Below are 19,713 nucleotides of genomic sequence, written 5' to 3'. Positions count from 1 at the left end.
AACACCAGCACCAGCAGTGGCTGCTCCTGGGGTTCTTGCCCATGTCTGTGGTGGGGGATGCCCCAGCAGAGCAGCCTGGGGTTAGGATACAAACTGGGCAGCAACTGATCTTGTTGAAGGTGTCCCTGTCCGTGGCAGGGGGTTGGAACTGGATGTTCTTAATGTGTTTATCACGTTAAGGTCCTTTCCAACCCAAACCATTCTGTGTCTCTAAGATGACGGGCAGTTAGCAAGTTAAGGTGCTGGCAGGTAAGCTTTGTGCAGAGCTGACCTGCATCGTACACCCCGGCTGGGTCTGCAAGCTGAAATGCTGCTGAATTTTCATAGATGTGCTTACTTACAAAATCAAAGCTGCTGATTGTTGGTTTTACCCTGTTAACTGATAAAGCTGCCTTTCAGGAGGCATGCTCGCTGCTGGGCACAGGGGGAGGAAGGTGAGCCTTCCCTGGACAAGGTTTTTAGGCTCTCTGTTACACTTACTCCCCACATTATCCAATCACAAGCACTCTGTGGGCTCATTTGACCCATGCAAGATGGTCTCTTTCTGAGCCTGAAATGTTATCTTTGCAGTACAATAAATGACTTATAAACTGCTGTTTATTTTTCCACTGGGGATTCAGGGCTGTACCTAAATCTAACTAAAATGGCTTTATTTTTACTGGAAGCACAGGAAAATCCCCAGCTGACAGAATATACTGTGTCAAAGAGGAGCACCCACCCCTGGCCGAATCGCAAGGTCCTGCACTACACCAGCTGCCACCACCTTGGTCTGATCAGTGTGCCCATACCAAACCCCATCAGGCAGGCTTGGCACAGGGAGCCAAGAGGATCCCCCCTCCCCGCGTCCCGGAGCCATGCTGCTGCCTCCTCTGCAGCTCCGTCTCAGCGTGGGGAGCAATGCAAGCAGCCCAAGTGCTGTGCAAGGCTGTGCTCCTGTAGCACTCCTGTTCATAAATCTCCTTCTTCCCTAAATATCCCCATGGAAAATAAACACGATGACGAAGAAAACCGAGCCACAGGAATTCTGAAAACCTATATGCCAATAACTTGCGTTCTAGCATGTTACTGATACACTGTATATTCGCAATTAGATCACAGATAACACAGGGGACATTCATAATTCCAGCACACCTCTGCACATGGAAAGCTAAATTTTGCAGCCCTTAAAGTCACCACCGTGCGAGTCTTCTGCTCTGCTTCCTGAGCATTTCCCTTGGTAAGCCAGGAAGACTGAAATCTCATTCATACTGTGGCTTTATTAAGGATACACTGAGGCTTTACACCAGCCTTACACCCACTCTGAGGTCCCTTTACACTGCCAGCGCAGCATAACGCAGCCAGCACAAGCGTAAATGAAAATCAGGCCCCAGAGGTTTTTCCTCCCTGCAGTGCAGACTTACAGCTCCCATTACACATTTGCATTAAGGGCTGCAACCCTCCATAAAATACACTCACCAACTTAAAACACATTAGAGACCAGCTAGACTCAGCACACAGAGAGGGCTTCTGCCGAGAAGAGTTGTCCTCAAGTATGGCATAATAAAAACATACAGGAATGGAGGACTGCAAGGACTGGTGGAAGGGAGGAGTGTTCAACAAAGGGGTCATGGTAAAAGCCTCTTCCATGTCCTTTCAGGAAGAACATGGTTTATTTATTATCCTTAATAAACAGCAAGATTACCTGAATCATGCATTTCTCTATCTTCTGCAGGGTTTTGCTTCTCTTACTCTGTACCAAGGCTCATCTTTCATAGGAGGGTAAAGTGACTGATGTGACACCAAGTTATAACTGAAGGCTGCATGGGAATATGTAGCAAACACTGGAGGTTCTGGTCTGTATTTGATAATATAACCAATATAGAGAATAATGGGTGACAAATGTACAAATCTGCTACTCTCTCTCTGTTGGTTATCTATCTATCTATCTAGATATATATCTTGGTTATATGCTGGCGTCTTAACTGAGAAGCCTCAGTTGAAGCATGTCTTCTTGAAGATAGCAGCACTGCTCATCAGCCGCTCCCTCTTCAGGTCTAAACACAGACCTGGCACATGCAATGTGGCTGATACAGGAAGACGTGACCGTTTGCCTGACCCTGGGCACAGGGTCTCTCTGCAGAGCATGGCAGGATGCAGGGTGATGGGTGTATGCTGTGCTGGTACAGCCACAGCACACCCATCCTGACCATGTGGCAGGTAGAGGCAGGCTTGGGGCTGTGCTGAAGACCACCATTAATTTATCTGCTGCCTTTCAGAACTTACTTGAAGTCAGCAGCCGAGCACAGGCTTGCAGCCAAACGGTTTGGATGTGTGTTGAGCTGGAGTCAAGTGTGCCAGCCTGCCCCAAAACACAGACACAGCAAGACAAGCTGTACTTGTGCTGCTGCCTTTCTCTTCTTTTGCTGCTTCGTCTCCCTCAGCTTTTATTCACTGCAGCGCAAGTCAAGACCTGCTGCTCCTCTGGGCAGACAGTGTTTTATAAAGCATGCTGGCATGGCTGTGGACGGTCCGAAACCATTTCTGCTTTGGGCGGGAGTCATGAATCAGTGTGCTGGGCAGCAGCACATCAGTGAAATGGAGAAGTTTGGCCTGCTGCAGGCTGACATAATTTGCTCTATTGCAAAAAAATCCCTTCTTTGGACTTTTCCTGGTGGCAGGGGGTAAGTATTGACAAACGTGCAATGGCAACAACCAAACTAATGAATATACTGCAACAGAAACCTCTGGCAGTATTTACAGGAGTTTTGCCTGGCTGTGGTTTGGAGTCAGAACTGGGAGCACTCTGCAGACAAAAGCACACTTTTGTAGCTGTGTGAGGGACCAAGTGCTCACGTCCCCATGCGAACTGGGGCAGTGCTGCACATCCATGAGGCAGGCTCTCACACACAGAGAGCTGTGAGCACTGGGGCAAGCTGGCTCCCTGCCTGAGGCTGAGACCAGTGACAGCATCCGCCTGCTTACCTGGTATCTGTCAGAGTGATGGATGTCATCTGAGGAGTGGGGTGATGCTGTCGGAGAATCTCCTTCTCGCTTGATTGAGGCCGACAACAAAATTGACTGCAAGAGAAAGGAGAAATTTATGCTGTGAGTGTTGCTGAGCTTTCTGCCCATTGCTAAGCTGTTCTCAAAGCCATGAAGAGCATCTGCTGGGCTGTGGGGCTGTGCTGGGATGGACTAATGGGCTGGGTCTGCTCTTCCCAAGGGACCCTGCCCCACGAGGGACTGGGATGCAAAGTGCAGATGCATCAGGCAACAAAGGGATGGTCATTTTGTCCTCAGATCTGGTGACTGGGGGCAGCAGGATTAGTCTCTGCTGGAAATGCTGTGTGAGGACCACACCAGGAATCCACAAGGTAAAGGTGAAGACATGCTGATATGGAGCAGGGCTTATGGGCTCTCATCCACCCCTCTAAGTGCCACTAAATCTCTCAATAGCTTTGTAAACCGCACTAAAGCTCTCAGCACCTTTTCAGCACAACTACCTCTTCCTTCTGTAATGATGCTATTTATTTTAATAAGTAGCAGAGAAAAAAAGGGCCTTTTAGAAGGTTAAAAAGATCAGTGATATTTGAGACCTAAGAAATCACTGATAAACTTCAAGTCAATAGTAGGTAAGTCTAAATTCCACACACAGTGAACTCCAGTGGGAAAATTACTGCAGGAGTTTGACAGTATCTAAAAAACCATACCCTGAGTTGCAAGTGAACTTTATTATTAGGAGAGTTTGAGGGCAAAATGCAATTCAAAATTCTAATTTAAAATATAAATTGGCTAAACTGGGCTAAATATAGTCCAATACATTGTAAAACAAAATGCGCACTGGAAACGCTGCTCTGCAGATGTTTTTGTTTCTGAGAATCAGCTGACAAGATATGACAATAAATGACTGCTCGGAGATGTGTATGTTTGCAAAGGGAAGTGTAGATATCATCTGAATTGGACAGGTCAAGTGTGGTGACAACATTATTAAAAAGCATAATACCTTGGAGAAAGGGAAGTATTCCAGAAACATTTGCCTCTGGGCTGAAATGAAACGTGAAAAAATGTGCATTTTTTGGAAAGATATGAGCAAGTGGGAAAATGACTCAGCATACAAATCTGTTCAGTCAGCAGGATGCGATCCCCTGGGCTCGGACAGCTCTCCCAGTGAGAAAAGCTCAGTCAGTGTGGGCACGGAGGGAGAGCAGGATCGGGATGGAGGCAGGGAAAGAGGATTTGTGATGTTGGGTTCAACCCCATGGGCATGAACTTCTAGTCTTGTCACTAGGGCAAGACCCACATCCCTGTGAGTCTCTGCCATAATGCATGGCTCCATGGCTGGTTGCATGGTTCCATGGGAAGCTGTGAATGCTCCATCCCTGGTGGTGTTCAGGGCCAGGTTGGACAGAGCCTTAGATGACATGGTTTAGTGTGAGGTGTCCCTGCCCATGGCAGGAGGTTGGAACTATATGATCTTAAGGTCTTTTCCAACCCAAACCATTCTGTGATTCAATTCTATGATTCTGTGGTGGAGCAGAGATGTGATATCCTGAAAGGATAGGGGAATTGTCAGTGGGAGCCTGTGGGCCTGTGGGTACCCAGAAAAGATCAGCCTCCACCTCCCAGGGGAGACACAGGCAGAACAGGGGGCTCTCCAGCCTCATGTGTTGGCTGAACCCAACTAGTGATGGGTTTTGGTGAGTGGCTCATTTATGCCTGGAAAAGCCCTCTGATAACCATGTGAAGCTACCAGGAGAATTTCTCCAGGGTGTAGACCCCAAGATCCTGCCGTTGCTTAGTTTCTTTATTCTCTAAGCAGAGAATGAGGACCATTTTTGAAGAAGCAGGGTTGCATATGTCCTATAAAATGGAGAGGTGGGAGCTCAAAGCCTTTGGGTGGGACTCAGAACAACAGCCCAGATTACAGCAGTGTTAATGCCCTTCCCCTCTAATAAGCCAATGGAGCTGGGAGGGTTAAATCTGTTTTGTCTTGCAACGTATTCTAGAGAAGGGGAAAAAATACCCATCTCCCCATTCCTTGGCGACAGACAAACCCTCCCCCACTCCAGCTCCCCCCTCAGCTTCTGGTAGCTCTAATCCAATATTATTATGTGAAAAATGGTGGGGCTAGCTATGGAGACAGTAAATTAAACGTTATGTATTAGTTTTTAGCATGTGGTCCCGGGAAGAACGCCGGCCCCATTTATTCCACAAACCTCCTGAGCACCATGGCGATGACCTCTGGAAAAACGCAGGGCTAAACTAATCCCAAAGATGTCAATCTCGAGGCCTCTTCTACATACACTTGCAGTTTAGATTAATAAACTGTCTATTTTTAAATTGTGTGCAAGCACTTCAATTCTAAATACCTCGCCGGCATGTTAAACACAGCGTTAGAGATGCCAAGTCACACTTCCCCTTCACTCTTAGGAAACTTGACTTCATTTGTTTCTCTCATTTCCATGTGCTGTGCCACGCTTTGCTGTTCAGGCAGCTGTGGGAGCAGGCAGGGATGCAGGCTCTGGGGATAAGGGATTAGGAAAGGCACTCGCCACTAGGATGACTTTCATTTCTGCAGTAGGCCATACTCTCTAAAAGAGGCCATCTGAATTTTGGCCTCTTTTTATCCCGGATTGTCATGTTGGGGCTGTTTTCCAATGGCTAAATGGCAAGGATGCTTGGCCAGAGCACGCCAGACCAAGGATTTGCTGTCTCATGGACCCACGCAGCGCAATCCCACTAGGGTCCTGGCAAGTGGGGAAGGGGCAGAGATATAATCCCCATTCCTGTCTCAAGCAGCATCTGGGAAGATAGCTATGGAAGGAAAAGGCAGCTTCCCATGCTCACACTGCAGGGCAAACCCAAACTCTAGCATCCCATCCCAGAAACACAGCGCTTGGTGCTCTGCATACAGACAAGCGTGCCGTATGGCTGTGTGGAGATGCTCCCTTTGGCATGGTGGGAACAAGCCTTGACACTGAGAATTCCCTTTCCCCCCTGTGGAAAGGCCAACAGCCAGCTCATCCCTAACTGGTTGCCAGTTCAGCCCAGCTCCCTTTCAGGGTGCAAGTGAAATGAGCGAGAGCCCATTCTGGTCCCCCTTACCCTGGTATACCACAGCTCCCAGTATCAAAGACAGCAAGGGCCTTATGCGAGCGGCCATGCAGCCTCATATTTCTCCCTCCCCTTTAAATCATCTCTCCACTGGGTAAAGGCACTCTCTGCGGAGGTTATAAACCCTGAGAGGATCAGCCTGAGCATTACACCTGGGGCAAGCTAAATAAAAAAAGGTCACCGGCGCTTTTTAAACATGGACAAAAATGCAGTAAAATGTGTTTGGAAAAAAAAATCTGGCATTAAATCATGACTTTTTGCCTGGCTTGCCTCATTAAAAGTGGCCTTTTGGAAGGTAAAATTATCATTGTAAGTGATAAGATCTTTAAGAAAATAATTCACGGCTTCTTCACCCTTTAATATGATAGCCGCCACCGGCTAATTTTTTTCTTAATGGCAACGAGACTATCAATCTTGTCCAAGCCCTGCACTCCCTCCTTCCTCCTGCCCCTCCTGCCATGCCAGGCAGCCATGGCCCTGCTCACTGTTCCTTCCTACCCCTTGGAGCCCAGCTATGCTGTGCCAAGGAGAAGAGGCACGTCTGGATGTATGGCTTTACCCACTTGTGTCTATGGATCCCAGCAAGAAGGAGAGGCCATGTAAGCTTTGCTCATGCTGCAAGGTTCACACCTTGGTAGCTCCCAACATCCTCCATGGACCGTGCAATTCTGCACAGCATCTGCAAATGTTTCAGCAGTCTCATTCAAATAAGGAACGACATAAAGTTTACATATATAAATACATGGACAGGTTTGCCATGAACCAAACATGCTGCTCTGATCCTGGTCCATCGCTCTTCAGACCTGCTCCTCCCTGCTCAGGCAGCTCCAAGGTGATGCTGGCAAGGGCATGGGTGCCAACATGCCACCAGAGCTCAGACCATAGGCACTCAAGATGTGTGTCCGTGGCAGCACAAGGGGAGGGTGCAGGTGTCAGGGTGCATCCAAAGAAATGGATGGAAATTGCTGGCACTCGTTGACCCCAGCACCAAGCACTGCCTCTCGCCGGTGGCCGGGTGAGGTGTCAGTGCTGAGAGAGCCCAGCCTGTGCCTCTGACATTCTGCTGCCTCTCAAGGCCAGTCATCTGAGAGTATTAAAGTGCTGGACTCCTGCTTTCTGATAGCCCTGGAAAAACACAAGGAGTCTATTTTTCTTAAACAATCCATCACAGCTGCTGTCAGCAGAACAAATACCCTAACCCTGCTTTTTATGTATCTGTATAGGCTTTTTTATTATTATTTTTTTCTATTTTGGCACAAAGTGTTCCCTGCTTGATGCATTCAGCTTTAAGGCTGCTGTCTAAATAGGTACTTATCACTTAACATGGAGGTGATGGCTTGACATGTTTTCTGTCTCCTGCCCTCCCCTCCACGGTAGGGAAGCCATCAAAGTGTTGCTAATAGCTGTTATCACTTGGGAACTGTAACCCGAAAGCAATGAGTGATACCAGGCCTTGCTGTGATTTTCCCCCTTAACTCTGCTAGCTGTTTTTTGTGTTATTCCTGGAGGATCCCTGACACAAAGATGCTACTATTAGAGATGAGTTTCCTAGAAGCTTTCGGAGGGTTCACATTTGCTCCTGGTAAAGTTAGAGGTAAAATTATCTAGTGGCTTTTAGCTGGCAGAGGTAAAGGTGGTATGGAACTGAGGATGAAAGGCTTAAGTGTGAGAAGGGTGTGAGTAGTGAACAGAAATTATGGTAACAGAAGCTTCTGGCCATGGCTAAAAGATTCCAGTGGTCTTCAAGCAGAATAAGCTTACAGAAATGTGAGCTGCTGGTTTATTTCTGTGCATGTTACAGTTATACCTGGGATTGTAATCAAGCTCTGGGTCCTCTTGGGCAAGACACCAGCTACACAGTATGAGAAAGGGCCCCTTCCAGCAGAAGTGCCTATGGGCACACCAGGGATAAAGGGGAAAGAGGTCTGCGGGGGTCTGCCAGCCTGTGCAGCTCTCCTCCGTCACATCCCTCTCTGCTCCTGATGCCAAACACAGTGGTTTCCCCCAGCCCAATGGGAGGGCACAGCTGTTTGGCCCAAGGGGAGCAAGAGGCTTTTGTTTGTTCATGGGGTAATTTGTTTTATGGAATAAAACCTGGCAGTGTTTTTTGGAGTGGCTCTGGTATTCATCACCCTATACTGGCAGGGACTCTGACCAGCCAACACTCATCCTATGTAATTTCACCTCTTTCACATATCTATGGGCTGTTCTTATGTCCCCAGCTTGGCCATAGCTTTTCCACAAAGCGGTGTCAGATATAGCTCTTTAATCTTTCCTTGTAAATCACAGTTACAGAGGGAGGGGGCACAGATACGGTGAGTGACTTCTGCAACCCCCTCCCAGTGAGCCAATGACACAAGAGAAGGAGTTAAAACCCCAGGGCCCTGGCACCCGTCCCCTGTTCCTACCACCAGATGTGATACGGAGAAGTTAAATGATTGTGCTAGAAATTCCATCTCCAGCAAGGCAGCTGGGAAGGGCTTAATACAGACATTCTGTCAAGGTTTAAGGCTCCAAATCTTGCTTGCTTCAAAGCTCTTTTTCCTTGGAGGGCTTTAGTGGTCAAATTTCCCTCTAGATGCTGTAATTCTCTCTCAAACTGCCCAGTGAAGCTGTAAAATCACAGGGGTTGGTGGGGGAATCAAAGGGCTTCTGGCACTGTGTCTTGGTTCCCAACAATGCCGGAGGTCTCGGAGCAGCGTGCTGGCTGCCTGCCTGCAGGCACCCTCTGAGGAGATGGGTGCGCACCTAAACAAACCAGCCGCAAGTATTTGCTAGGTGCATAAGATGGATTTTGTTGCTGGCTGCTCACATCAGTGTTTGTTTGCAGCAGGAGCCAGCTCACAGACTGGACTGTTAGTGGGAAAGTGAATTTGCAGTCATGTATTAGGGAGCAGCAGTAGAAAACCAGTGCTGACCCCACCGGCATCGCTGGGATGTGTCATGGAGCCCAGCGTCTTCTGCTTCTGTGGTCAGTACCAGCGCTTTCACACGGGATGTAAGTTCTCCTGTTAGATGATGGGTAACAGGCTGCAGCTAATACCCTGAGATTTAGGGGTTAAGACCTCTCTGTACAGAGATGATACCCACCTAGATGATAGCCTGTGGAGGGAGAGCCACGGGACAGACAGAGAGTGGCAAAGAAGTGCCCTTAGGAGGACCTGGGGGTACTGACTCTCCAAGTTACTGCTGGCTGCTCAATGAAGAACAGTAACACTTGGACTAAATGTTGCTCATACGTCTCACCAACATGGGTTTAACTCAACATGTGCTCCTCTCCTGTACCACCCCTTGCAAGAGGCAGGAAAGGCAGAGGGAGAGCAGGAAGCCCAGGACCAATGCCCAGGGAACTGCACACTGCTGATAGCTATGTTCAGACCCCTGGACAGCCATGAGCCTGGATGGAGCCTGTGATGTTGTCCATACATCCCTGAAAGTCATCCCTGCTGCCTGGTCTGCCTGAGACACAGCCTCTGGCCATTCTGGGCAGTGCTGCAGGGAAGGTGTCACCTTGACTTGTGGGGACTCAGTAGGCTACCTGGCACTCAGCAATAAGAAGATTCAGCATCACAAACCTTGGGTGTAGCATCCAAGCATGCAAACAGGGACAGAAACTGCTGTTGAGAGGAGACAGTGGTGTTCCCCTTGCTATCTTCAGGCTATGGGACTTCTTGCAGACACCTTGAGCTATCTCAGGCCTTTTTCCCCCATCAAAGGCTGGTAGAGCCCAGCTTTCCTAAGTGGCAGTCAGGATTAGATAGGAATCTCATCCTGAGACTCACTGTGCAGGTTTGTCATCTGCTTGTCCAAGTGGCTTGTCCACTCTGGCATATCACCATCAATTGGACTTGGTCTCTAACAGAAAGCAAATGAGGATCCAGAACAATGCAGAGCTATGTGGTGCTCAGTGTTCCCTCCAAGCTGCCTTCACAGAGAGAGAGCCCAGGCACCAAGCAGATGGGTTGGCTGGAGCCCCACAGCTCTCAGCTCTTGGTTGGCTTTCACTGCTTTCGCCAGCTCTGATAATAGAAGAATCTGATACAATAATCCCGCATTCATCACATCCCATGTTGAGTGATTGGATTTTCTTTGACATATTGCCATGAAAATTGACCCAGTGCAGTGAGTGACAGCTCTTCAGAGGCAGGAAAGCTGCGTGCGAGGAGCATGCGTTTACATCTGGGCTTTTATTGCCAGGAGAGACATTCCCAACTATGGGGATGGGATAGCAGGCAAGTCAGGAGACAGAGCATGGGGGGTTAAATTCCCTGCCCCTGGATGCACCCCGGGAAGAGCCTCAGGCCAGCACAGAAGCAGCAATGGTAGTGATACTACATGCAAAGGTCTTAAATGGGTCCTAAGGTGGTCTTAATGGTCCTAAAGCCACTGGTGATCACAAAAATAACACAGCCAGCCTGCACCCCATCCCAGTTCCCATGTCCCTGAGTGAAAACCAGCCTGCCTGTGCTGCCAGGGAATGCTCTTGAAGACTGGGGAGGTGCAGCCCCTTTCTCCCACTGCTGGAGGTGCTGGCACTTTCGTTGGCACCAGGAGAAGACTGACCAGGAGACATTGCAGCAGTCCCTGTGGTGCTTGCCACACTTTCCACCAGTGCCCAGGGTGGGAAATGGGACATGGTACAGGTCCCAGCTCTTCCCAGGTGGTTCCTGCCAGACTTCCAGTGATGCCCACCCTGGGATCTGTCCCCCATCCCTCTGCCTGGGACCCCTGTTTAATGGTGGCTCAGAGGCCCAGCTTTGTCTCCAGCAGCACTTTCTCAGAGGGAATTCACATCCCAATGGGCTATTCCCACCCCATGCTGCAAGCACTCAGTGGGCAGAAGGGGAAAAAAGCTTCATCTCCCCATCCTCCTCCTGCTCAATCCCACCTGGTTACAAAGGGGTTTTTAATATGAAGCTCAGGTGAAGGTGATAGCGCTGTGCCATCCTATGCCACACAGGACTTGTCTCGCAGCAAAAGCCACCTAGAAATAATGAATCCTCCTGGGCTGAGAGGCTTTCAAGCTCTCTGAGAAGGGAATGAAAGATATCTTGATTTCACCTTCTCCCTCCCTGCTCTCCTGGCTTCTTGAAGTTAATGTTCTTAGCCCCAGACGTGACGGGCAAAGGAAAAAGATCCATGTGGTGACAGGGGACAATTGATCTCTTTTACATAGAACGACGCTTCAGTCCCAGTTTAATCCCCTCACTCAAGGCAAATGGGATTCTTTGTCAATGGAAACTTCAAAAGCCCGGCCCTGCCGCAAGATGGACCTTCGTCTTTATCTGGTCTCTGTCAGTCACTGGCTGTGTTTCCCTCCAAACAGCTATCTGTCTTCCTAGCCATCCTTCTCCCTTGCAGGTGATGTGTTTGGGACTGTTGAGTTATCTGCACTCAGACCTGATGAGGAGGGAAAGGGAAACTTGCAGCGTCCAGCTGCTTTCATTTTGTGAGTGCCCTTTCCAGTGTGTTTGAAACATCCCAAAGCAGCCTCAGACTGCTTGAACTGTGTCACCAGAAGGGCAGGAGAGCCTGGACCACTTGCTTTTGCCCTCACTGAGGAGCACAGCGTGGTTCCCAGAGGCTGTGCAATGCCCAGCTGCCCTGCAGTGCTCCCTGCCACCCACTTTCCTGCCCAAGATCTGATCCTTCTCATATGAAGTCCAGCTAATGGTAATATTAATTAGTGAATGGTGCCCTCCGCAGTGATGCCGTGATTCAGCTTTGCTGTCCCCTGGCTTCATGGGGAATGAGAAAGCCGCGTGTGGGTACTTGGCTGCTCCAGCCCGGTGGGTAAATGGGACAGAGGCTTCTCCCAGCACTGGCCCCCATAGTGTGGCTACCTTCCTGGGACACACTGAATGGCAATACAGGGAGCAGGCTGGGAAGGTGATGGGGTGTAAAAAGCATCCCTCTGGGGGAAGAAAGCGTGCTGAGTTGTTCTCACTTACCTTGGGGGTGCCTGCTGCCATGGCATCCTTCAGGATGGAGCTCTTGCTGCCAAGAGAGAAGAGAATGGGATCAGTCATTGAAATGCTGTGGTGGGCAATGGGGGAGCACTTTGAGGGATCTCACAAGGTCTCTCCTTCCCCAGACCAAGGAAAGCCTCCTCACCCTAACCCCTCCCCACCCATGGAAAGGAGGGCAGCTCTGACTGTTTCTCCAGCTGGGATAAAATGGTCCTACAAGTGGAACCTCCAAAACCCAGACACACAATGCAGAGTCAAATCCTGACTTTCTTCCTCCTTGGGGTATTGCACAACTCCTCTCTCAGCCCTGGGGCAAATGGGATCAAGCCTGCAGGGTCACAGGGAAGGAAGCCAAGGAGAGAGGAGCGGTGGATCAGGCATCATAAAAAACGGAGGAAAGGAAAGAGAAGGAGGTGGAATCGGCATAGGAGCAAGGGAAGGAAGATCCTCCCAGCTCCAGCCACAGCGTGGGGGCAGCAGCTCTGCCGGAGGATGGAATGATTTGTTAATTCAGCTTGTTCCCCGTTTAGCAGGGAAGGAGGTCCCCGCCACGCTGCTCCTCCTCGCCTGCCCTCGCCAGCGGGAGATGCTATAGATTTAATAACACCTTCCCCCCCTCCAGACAGGTTAAACTTGAAACAATTACATATCAAAGCCGACATGGCAGGGAGGCCTGCACTGTAATTTTTTGGTTATTAAAGTAATCTCTCTCATGTAAATTCTCCTGCTAACATGCTGCAAACAGCATTAGGAAATAAATTATTTCCCCATGATTCGATTTGTCAATGCAAAGCACCTGCAGCAGGCAAAAGGCTCTTGAAATATGTTGCCAAGCCCAGTGCTTGGGCTTGTAAGTGCATGCCGGTGGGGTGGCTGGCTCCCAGCTCCCCATAGCCCCGGGGAGATGATGGATGGGTGGGTGTGTGGAAGGGGGAGGCTGGGGAAGGAAGGGGGGGGAATGGAATTGTGTTTAATAACAAAATTTGTATGCAAGCCTGCATCCCAGGCTAAGGATGAGTGATCGGCAGCCAGAAAGTATTAAAAAGCCTCGCTAAACAGATGCTGACAATAGAACAAGACATATCAAATCAGATCTACTTCAGAAACATTAATATACACACGCACACACGCTCGCCCGCGCGCGCGCGCCCGGCTCCGCACACCCCATGCTCCTTTCTTCTCAATCACAGCAATATGGGAGACATCAATAAATTTTTATGAGACTTTTAGAAGATCAACACGGTACTAGATGTGACAAAAAAGCAATGTGCCTGTCATGTTCGCTTTGTCGGGGACACTTTAGCCCCAGATGCCGAGCTGCAGTGCCAGCAGGGAGAAATTGAATTTGGCTGGCTTTAATCTGCCTTGATTTGGCAGATGGCTGGGTGTTATGAAATGAGCAGGGATGGAGGAAGGTGTTTTCTCCCAGGGCTACAGCCTCCCTCCTCTCTCAGTGCCACTGCCCTCACCCCCCATCCCAAAATGGGGGGAAACACGCAGTTATCCGTTGCCATCAGGTCACCCCAAATGCTGCAGCTCTGCTCCTGGAGCAAGTGGCTGTGGTTCCTGGGGACCAGGGATCACAGGCTGGGGTATCACCTCCTTCATAGCCCTGCTTCCCTGAGGGAATGTGCTGATGGATGCTTACTGGAGGGTGCAGGATGTCCCCCAGTTCTGCTCCCCTGTTCTCAGGAGGTGGCACAGAGCAAAGTCAGTCCCTGCTGTGCCCTGAGATGCAGCCCTGGCACCAGCTCCAGCCTGCATCCAAATGCGTGTGATGGGAAAGATTTCTATCCCCTCCCCATCTCCAGCACTACCTTGGATCCCTCAGTCACCCAAAGTGTGAAACTTTATTTTCCTTTTATAACCCAAACACCAGGTTAAAAAAACCAACTCATTTCCTCCCTTTTCTTGTTAAAGGTTTTTAAAATTATTTCTTTTCGAGGGAAAGAGGAAGAATCTCATTAATTCCTCCCAGAAATGGTGTTTGTGCCAGGAAACTGCAGTTTCCAGGATGAGAGTTTCTTTGGTCAGCTGAAGGCCAAGCTTCTGCTGTTGGGACAGATAAGGAAGAGGACTGATTTAGATAACTTGACAAAGTTTACTTTATTCTATATTTGAAGGATTATTAAGAACCACCCCCTCCTTGCAATTTAGCCCCACTGTTACTAATAAGAGGTTGCAATTGGTTTTTATCTATTTATAGAGATTGGTCGGGAATAGGCACAAGCCCTGGTCATCCAAGTCCCAAGACCCTGGAATATAAGGGTTCTTTCCTCCATCCCACTAAGCAACCCCCTGAATTACAGTGGCTGCAGCCCCCTGCATCTCTTAAGGATGCTGGCAGCGGGCTGAGAATCGAAAGGCCGTCAGCAAAGAGAGACCTTCCCCTCCATAAACACCGCAGACAAATTAAAAATGGTAAAAGGGAAATCAAGACCTTTAAAGTTCAAACACTTTTCGGTGCCTTTTAAAGTTTTTTCGCTCTAGGCCCTTGCAGACAGCACAATCTTTGGAGACCTTGGGATTCTCTTTAATCACCCAGCCAGGCTTCAGTGATCTGAAATGATTACACATTTACATAGTAATAACCCCAACACTCCCCACATTATTTCATGGCTAGCATATTTCCACTCGGCGAGTGATCCATGTGTTTTAAATTATAACCTGTACATAGGAAATTAGTTAGTAAGTACGATATTCACGGGCTCGCCTGACACTTCTAATTAAGGTGATTTACACAGAATTATCCTATGAAATAAAAAAATGGTGTTTTGCTAGCTAATAAAATATAATTACTACCCGCTTTTCTAAGTTACAGTTAGTTTTAATCTATTTGGGGAATTGTTTATCTAGTTCATTACAACAAAACAACTTCTTTCCCTTTTAGGCAACCCCCCCAAAGTACCAAAGATGACAAGAAATGCCCTGGAAAGACCCAGCAATTTGGGCAGACTCCTTCTCTCTCTCCTGACAACTTTGCACTTCCAAGTGATATGAGGCTGCTTCTTCACTGGTTCCCTTTCTTGGGGCTGAGACACAGGTTCTGGTTGTGCATTTGGGCATCCCCACGTGTTTGGGTGCCATACACCTCTGTGAGGACAAAACAAGGTCTCTGCTCTGGTGCTGCTGGAGCGCTCTGTCCATCCTTGCAGCTGCATCACCCTTAATGGGAGCTGCATGGCCAGGTCCCCACGTGCCATCGGGTGCCCACCAGAGACCCAACACTCCTCTATATTAGGGCACATCAGCTTTAAGAGGATCATTTACTCTTAGCAAGACTCTCTACAATGAAAGCAAGACTCAGGGTACATCACAGACATGCAGATGTCTTTTAACCCAAGGCAGAGATTTGGTTAGGAGCATCCCCAGATGCAAATGGAAACCCCTGTGCATCTCCCTGAGTGAGCCCCAAGGGGCTGTTCAGACCCAGTCTCTATGTCATGACGTCCCAAAGGGCAAAGGGTAGCTCAGCACACCAAATATGTGTCCTTACCCACAGTCTTAGTGTTTCTCTCCCCCTGCCACGGTTTCTGTTGTACACAATGGCCTTCTAATGTCTTTATGTATTTTGTTATATCTTTTGGGGTATGCTTGCCATAGGAAAAGAAAAGAAGCAACATGGAAGGAGTGGTCCCTTATCATCCCTTATTGTGTAGGAATCTCAGCTTTCCTCCAAAGGAAAGTTTTCTGGGTGCTCAAGTGAGGAGACAAGATAAGCCCTGCTCCCCCCTATCAACTGCCAGGCAGAGGATCGTGACCCAAGGTCTGCTCTTGCTCCCAGAACCCACCATGTGCAGGCAGAAGGCTGGTGTCAGGCAGCTGCCCCAGGGAAGCAGGGACAGGAGCATTCCTCCTCTGTGCTCATTGCAACACACACAGAGTATCTGCGCCAGGGCATCGCTGCAGCATCCCGGAGCAAGGGTTGGAAAGTTGTGTTGCGGTTGTAACTACAGCCTGAGTGAGAAGACCAAGAGAGATGTGCTCAGAGGGGAAATGTGAGTACAGAACAGTGATGGGACTTGTCTGGAATCTCAGTGCAACAGTAAGGCCAGAAACAGCTCCAATGCTGCACTTCAGCCTTAGCTTAGGCTCCCCAAGCATGTTAAAACAAGATTTCTGCAAAGCCCCCACTCAAGGCAAGGCAGGGCTTATGATGAGCATCCATCAAGGAAGGGCTGAGCTCAGTACCTGGCATAGCAGCCACCCCCTGGCAACACTCCCTGCACGTCATTAATAACAACTGCAAGAGAAGTTCCTTGAGCTTGGGCTGCTACAGATGTTTGTGCTCATCCCTTAATGACATTGCAGCCAGGAAAGGTGTAAAGAGGTGGTAAGAGGGCTGCTACCATGCAGCTGGTGTCTTCCAGCTCTGCGATTCTTCTAAACAACTCTCAGCAGCCCTCTGGATTTGATGGGTACCAGCCAGAGCACATGCAGCGGCTCCCACATGAGATTCTACAAAGCCAAAAGGTTTCTACAAGCTGCTGCCAACTGATGTATTTCTTAAAACAAATAATAACCCAGTGGAAACAATTTGCTTTTAGCTGCAGGACTCGTGGCTTGAATATGCAGCCTTGGGATGGGAGCCCCAGCAGCAAAGCAAGCCTCCGGCAGAGCCATGTGGATGGCAGCGCCAGTTGTAAATAAGCAGTCGCTGGGTAAGGAGGGAATTGGCTTTTGTGAACGCCAGTTTAAATAAGCAGAGATGTCACTTGAAGCCTAAATAAGGAAATAGGAGTTTGATTTTTTTATTTAACTACATGACGCTATATCTTCAGCCAGCTGCAAGTGACAGTGCCCAGCATGGCCGGTTATGATCTGTGCTGCCAGGGGAAGTGTGCTGGGGCTTTTAACCTGCTGTGGCTCCTTTAGCATCACCTGCATCCTGTGATGGGGAAAGGGGCTGAGCAATGGTAAAGATTGCTAAAGATACTGGAGTCAGGAGTAGAAACACTCTGCACCTACAATGCAGTGCTTCCCAAATGCTCCCCCAGGCAGCATTTGTGAGACCAACATGGTCAGCTGTGACAAACCTGACCCTGCAGGACAGCCACCTGCCTCTCTCAAAGACATGAAGCTGCAGCAGAGATGAAGCCAGACCATAAAACACTGTGGCATGACCTGACTCTGCTAAAATCCCCTATTTGCTCTGTCCCATTCACCCCCCTGGCTCTTTCTCCCCTGCTGCGTTTTCTTTATCAACCCTTGGTACTCCATACCCCTGCCACGAGACCCTGCTCAGAGCAGGCAATAGGTTTCTGGGTGTGGATGTGGTGGTCCTGGGATGCAGCAGAGGCTGGGGTGGGAAGGTTGTTTCATTTCTCTCCCACTATTTGAAAAGAAGGTGGCTGGAAAAATAAAAAGGAAAGTCAGAGGGAAAGGTCATGCATTAGATTGATCTGGGGGGCTCTTTGCTACCGTGGCTGTAATGGCTGTTTAATTATTCCCAGCTCACGTGGCAGTTCAGGAGAGGCTCTGCAGAAGGCATGCATCGCTTCAGGGCAAATAACTGACCGAAGATTTATTTCTCACCCTTGGGTTTCTATGTATCCCTTCACAGGGCTCCTGCTGTCCAGGGATTCCTCAGCAGAGGAAGGCTTTGCTCTCTGAGGTGCCAAACCCCAACCTGCAAACCCATGTCCCAGAGTCAGTGAACGGGCTGTGGGTAGCGTGGGTCTGAAAGCACCTGTAGGAACATTCACAGCACTTTCAGGGCACTACAGGAACGAGGGGATACATAACCCACAGATTTTCTCACTCGCTGTGCTACCCTGAAAGCCCTGATCTGTGAGAAGTGCTCTCACACACGGATTATGGCAGCAGCCTCTGCCTTCGCTGGCGTCTGCCATGGGAGGAAAGGAATGGGGCATCTCTAAGCAGGACAGGCAGCTATATGGCTTGTGCTCTCTCCACTGGAGAAGCCATGGATGAAGGGTCCAGGCTGCTGTCATTGCTACCCTCTGAGTGCACAGGAGGAAGCTGGAGGGTCTCTCTTCCCTTTCTGTCCATGATTAATCTGCCACAGTGAGGGGCAGGGACACAAATCAGAGGGGGGATGAAAGAGGATAAATCCATGGTATCAGCAGCACCACATTTGCTAGATAATAAACAGACTCTGCTTCTCATAAATCTCCTTCCATTCCCCCATCATTCCCTGCCACTGACACTGGCAGACATGGAGCTGGGTTGATCCTAGCCTTCCTGGTGTCCTGGCTGGTGGGGAGAGCTGTGACTCCACCAGGCTGATATCCTTTACCCTCTGCACACATTGAGGTGCAGTGGGTGCTGCAGGGCAGCACAGTGAAGCCCCATCCAAGCTCATGGGCTTTAGACAGTGCATGGGACACGTGAGCTGACTGCCGTGAGGTGATCCATACACAAATAACTCTTGTGTGTTTTGCGGCTCTCTGCACACCAGGTGAAGAACCCTGATTTTGGGACAACACCAGCACGTGAAGTGGGTGGGAGAAGCACTAGAGACACCAAGCACCCTTTAGTTTACTTGTTATTTCCATTCCCCACCTCAGTCCCTAGATGTGGCTTGTTCTCTCTCCCTGCCCTGGCTCAACACCTCACTCCTCGTTTTATCAGCAGCCAGCTCAACCACTTTTCTGCACCCCACATGGGGACATCACCCTGTTCCTACACCCTGCTCAGGTATCATGGAGATGCTGACACTTCCAGGCAGGTTTCTCTGGCTGGGCTGCATCAAAAGGAGCGTGACCAGCAGGTCAAAGGAGATGATCCTGCCCCTCTACTCTGCTCTTGTGAGACCTCACCTGGAGTATTGTGTGCAGTTCTGGTGTCCTCAACATAAAAAGGACATGGAACTGTTGGAACAAGTCCAGAGGAGGGCCACGAGGGTGATCAGGGGGCTGGAGCACCTCCTGTATGAAGACAGGCTGAGAAAGTTGGGGCTGTCCAGCCTGGAGAAGAGAAGGCTGCATGGAAACCTCATAGCAACCTTCCAGTATCTGAAAGGGGCCTATAAGGATGCTGGGGAGGGACTCTTCATTAGGGACTGTAGTGATAGGACAAGGGGTAACAGCTTAAAACTTAAACAGGGGAAGTTTAGGTTGGGTATAAGGAGGGAATTCTTTACTGTTAGGGTGGTGAGGCACTGGAATGGGTTGCCCAGGGAGGTTGTGAATGCTCCATCCCTGGTGGTGTTCAAGACCAGGTTGGACGAAGCCTCGGGTGTGAGGTGTCCCTGCCCATGGCACGGGGGTTGGAACTGGATGATCTTAAGGTCCTTTCTAACCCTAACTATTCTATGATTCTATGACAGAGTGTGTTTCATTTAAATCTGACACACTGCTAGAGAAAGCTTTAGGTGATGCTACTTCCCACACAGCTGGAGATGTGTCCATGCCTGAATCTGGACACCATGACCCCAGAGCTGAGGTCCTACACTGAACATCTCTGCCATGTGTCATGGAATGCTCTGTTGCTGCTGTGGGGCAGGACTCTCTTCCTGGGGTGCTTGGGGCAGAGCAGGGTGCAAATAACACTTCTGTGTCCCCAGAGCAAAGCAGCAGCTCCCAAGCTCCAGCCTGCCCCAGCAGCCTGGTTTTATTGGGGAACATTGGCTGTAGGACAAGCCCTGGATGCTGCATGTGCTGCAAGAAGCAGCCGTTTGGGTACCAGA

General features: G+C 49.4%; 1 protein-coding gene across 1 annotated transcript in view; it reads right to left on the bottom strand.

Annotated features, from left to right (window-relative positions):
* Positions 1-2,832: 2,832 nt before the first annotated feature.
* RNF220 (ring finger protein 220) overlaps positions 2,833-19,713 on the bottom strand; it is a gene marked incomplete at its 3' end in the record, with an annotated part of 162,260 nt that continues 145,379 nt past the window's right edge. Inside the window, exons 5-6 of the mRNA XM_062617337.1 lie at positions 12,045-12,090; positions 2,833-3,057 (exon numbers count right to left, since the gene is read on the bottom strand). Of these exons, the coding sequence (XP_062473321.1) occupies positions 2,833-3,057; positions 12,045-12,090 (271 nt within the window). The remainder of the gene's footprint in view (positions 3,058-12,044; positions 12,091-19,713) is intronic.

The sequence above is a fragment of the Pezoporus occidentalis genome, unplaced genomic scaffold (genome assembly GCF_034315485.1).
Source record: "Pezoporus occidentalis ecotype Australia unplaced genomic scaffold, CSIRO_AGI_Poc_V1 ctg194, whole genome shotgun sequence".
In the NCBI taxonomy this organism is placed as follows: Eukaryota; Metazoa; Chordata; class Aves; order Psittaciformes; family Psittacidae; genus Pezoporus; species Pezoporus occidentalis.
Note: the sequence above shows the minus strand (reverse complement) of the source record. Positions and strands in the feature narration are given on the sequence as shown.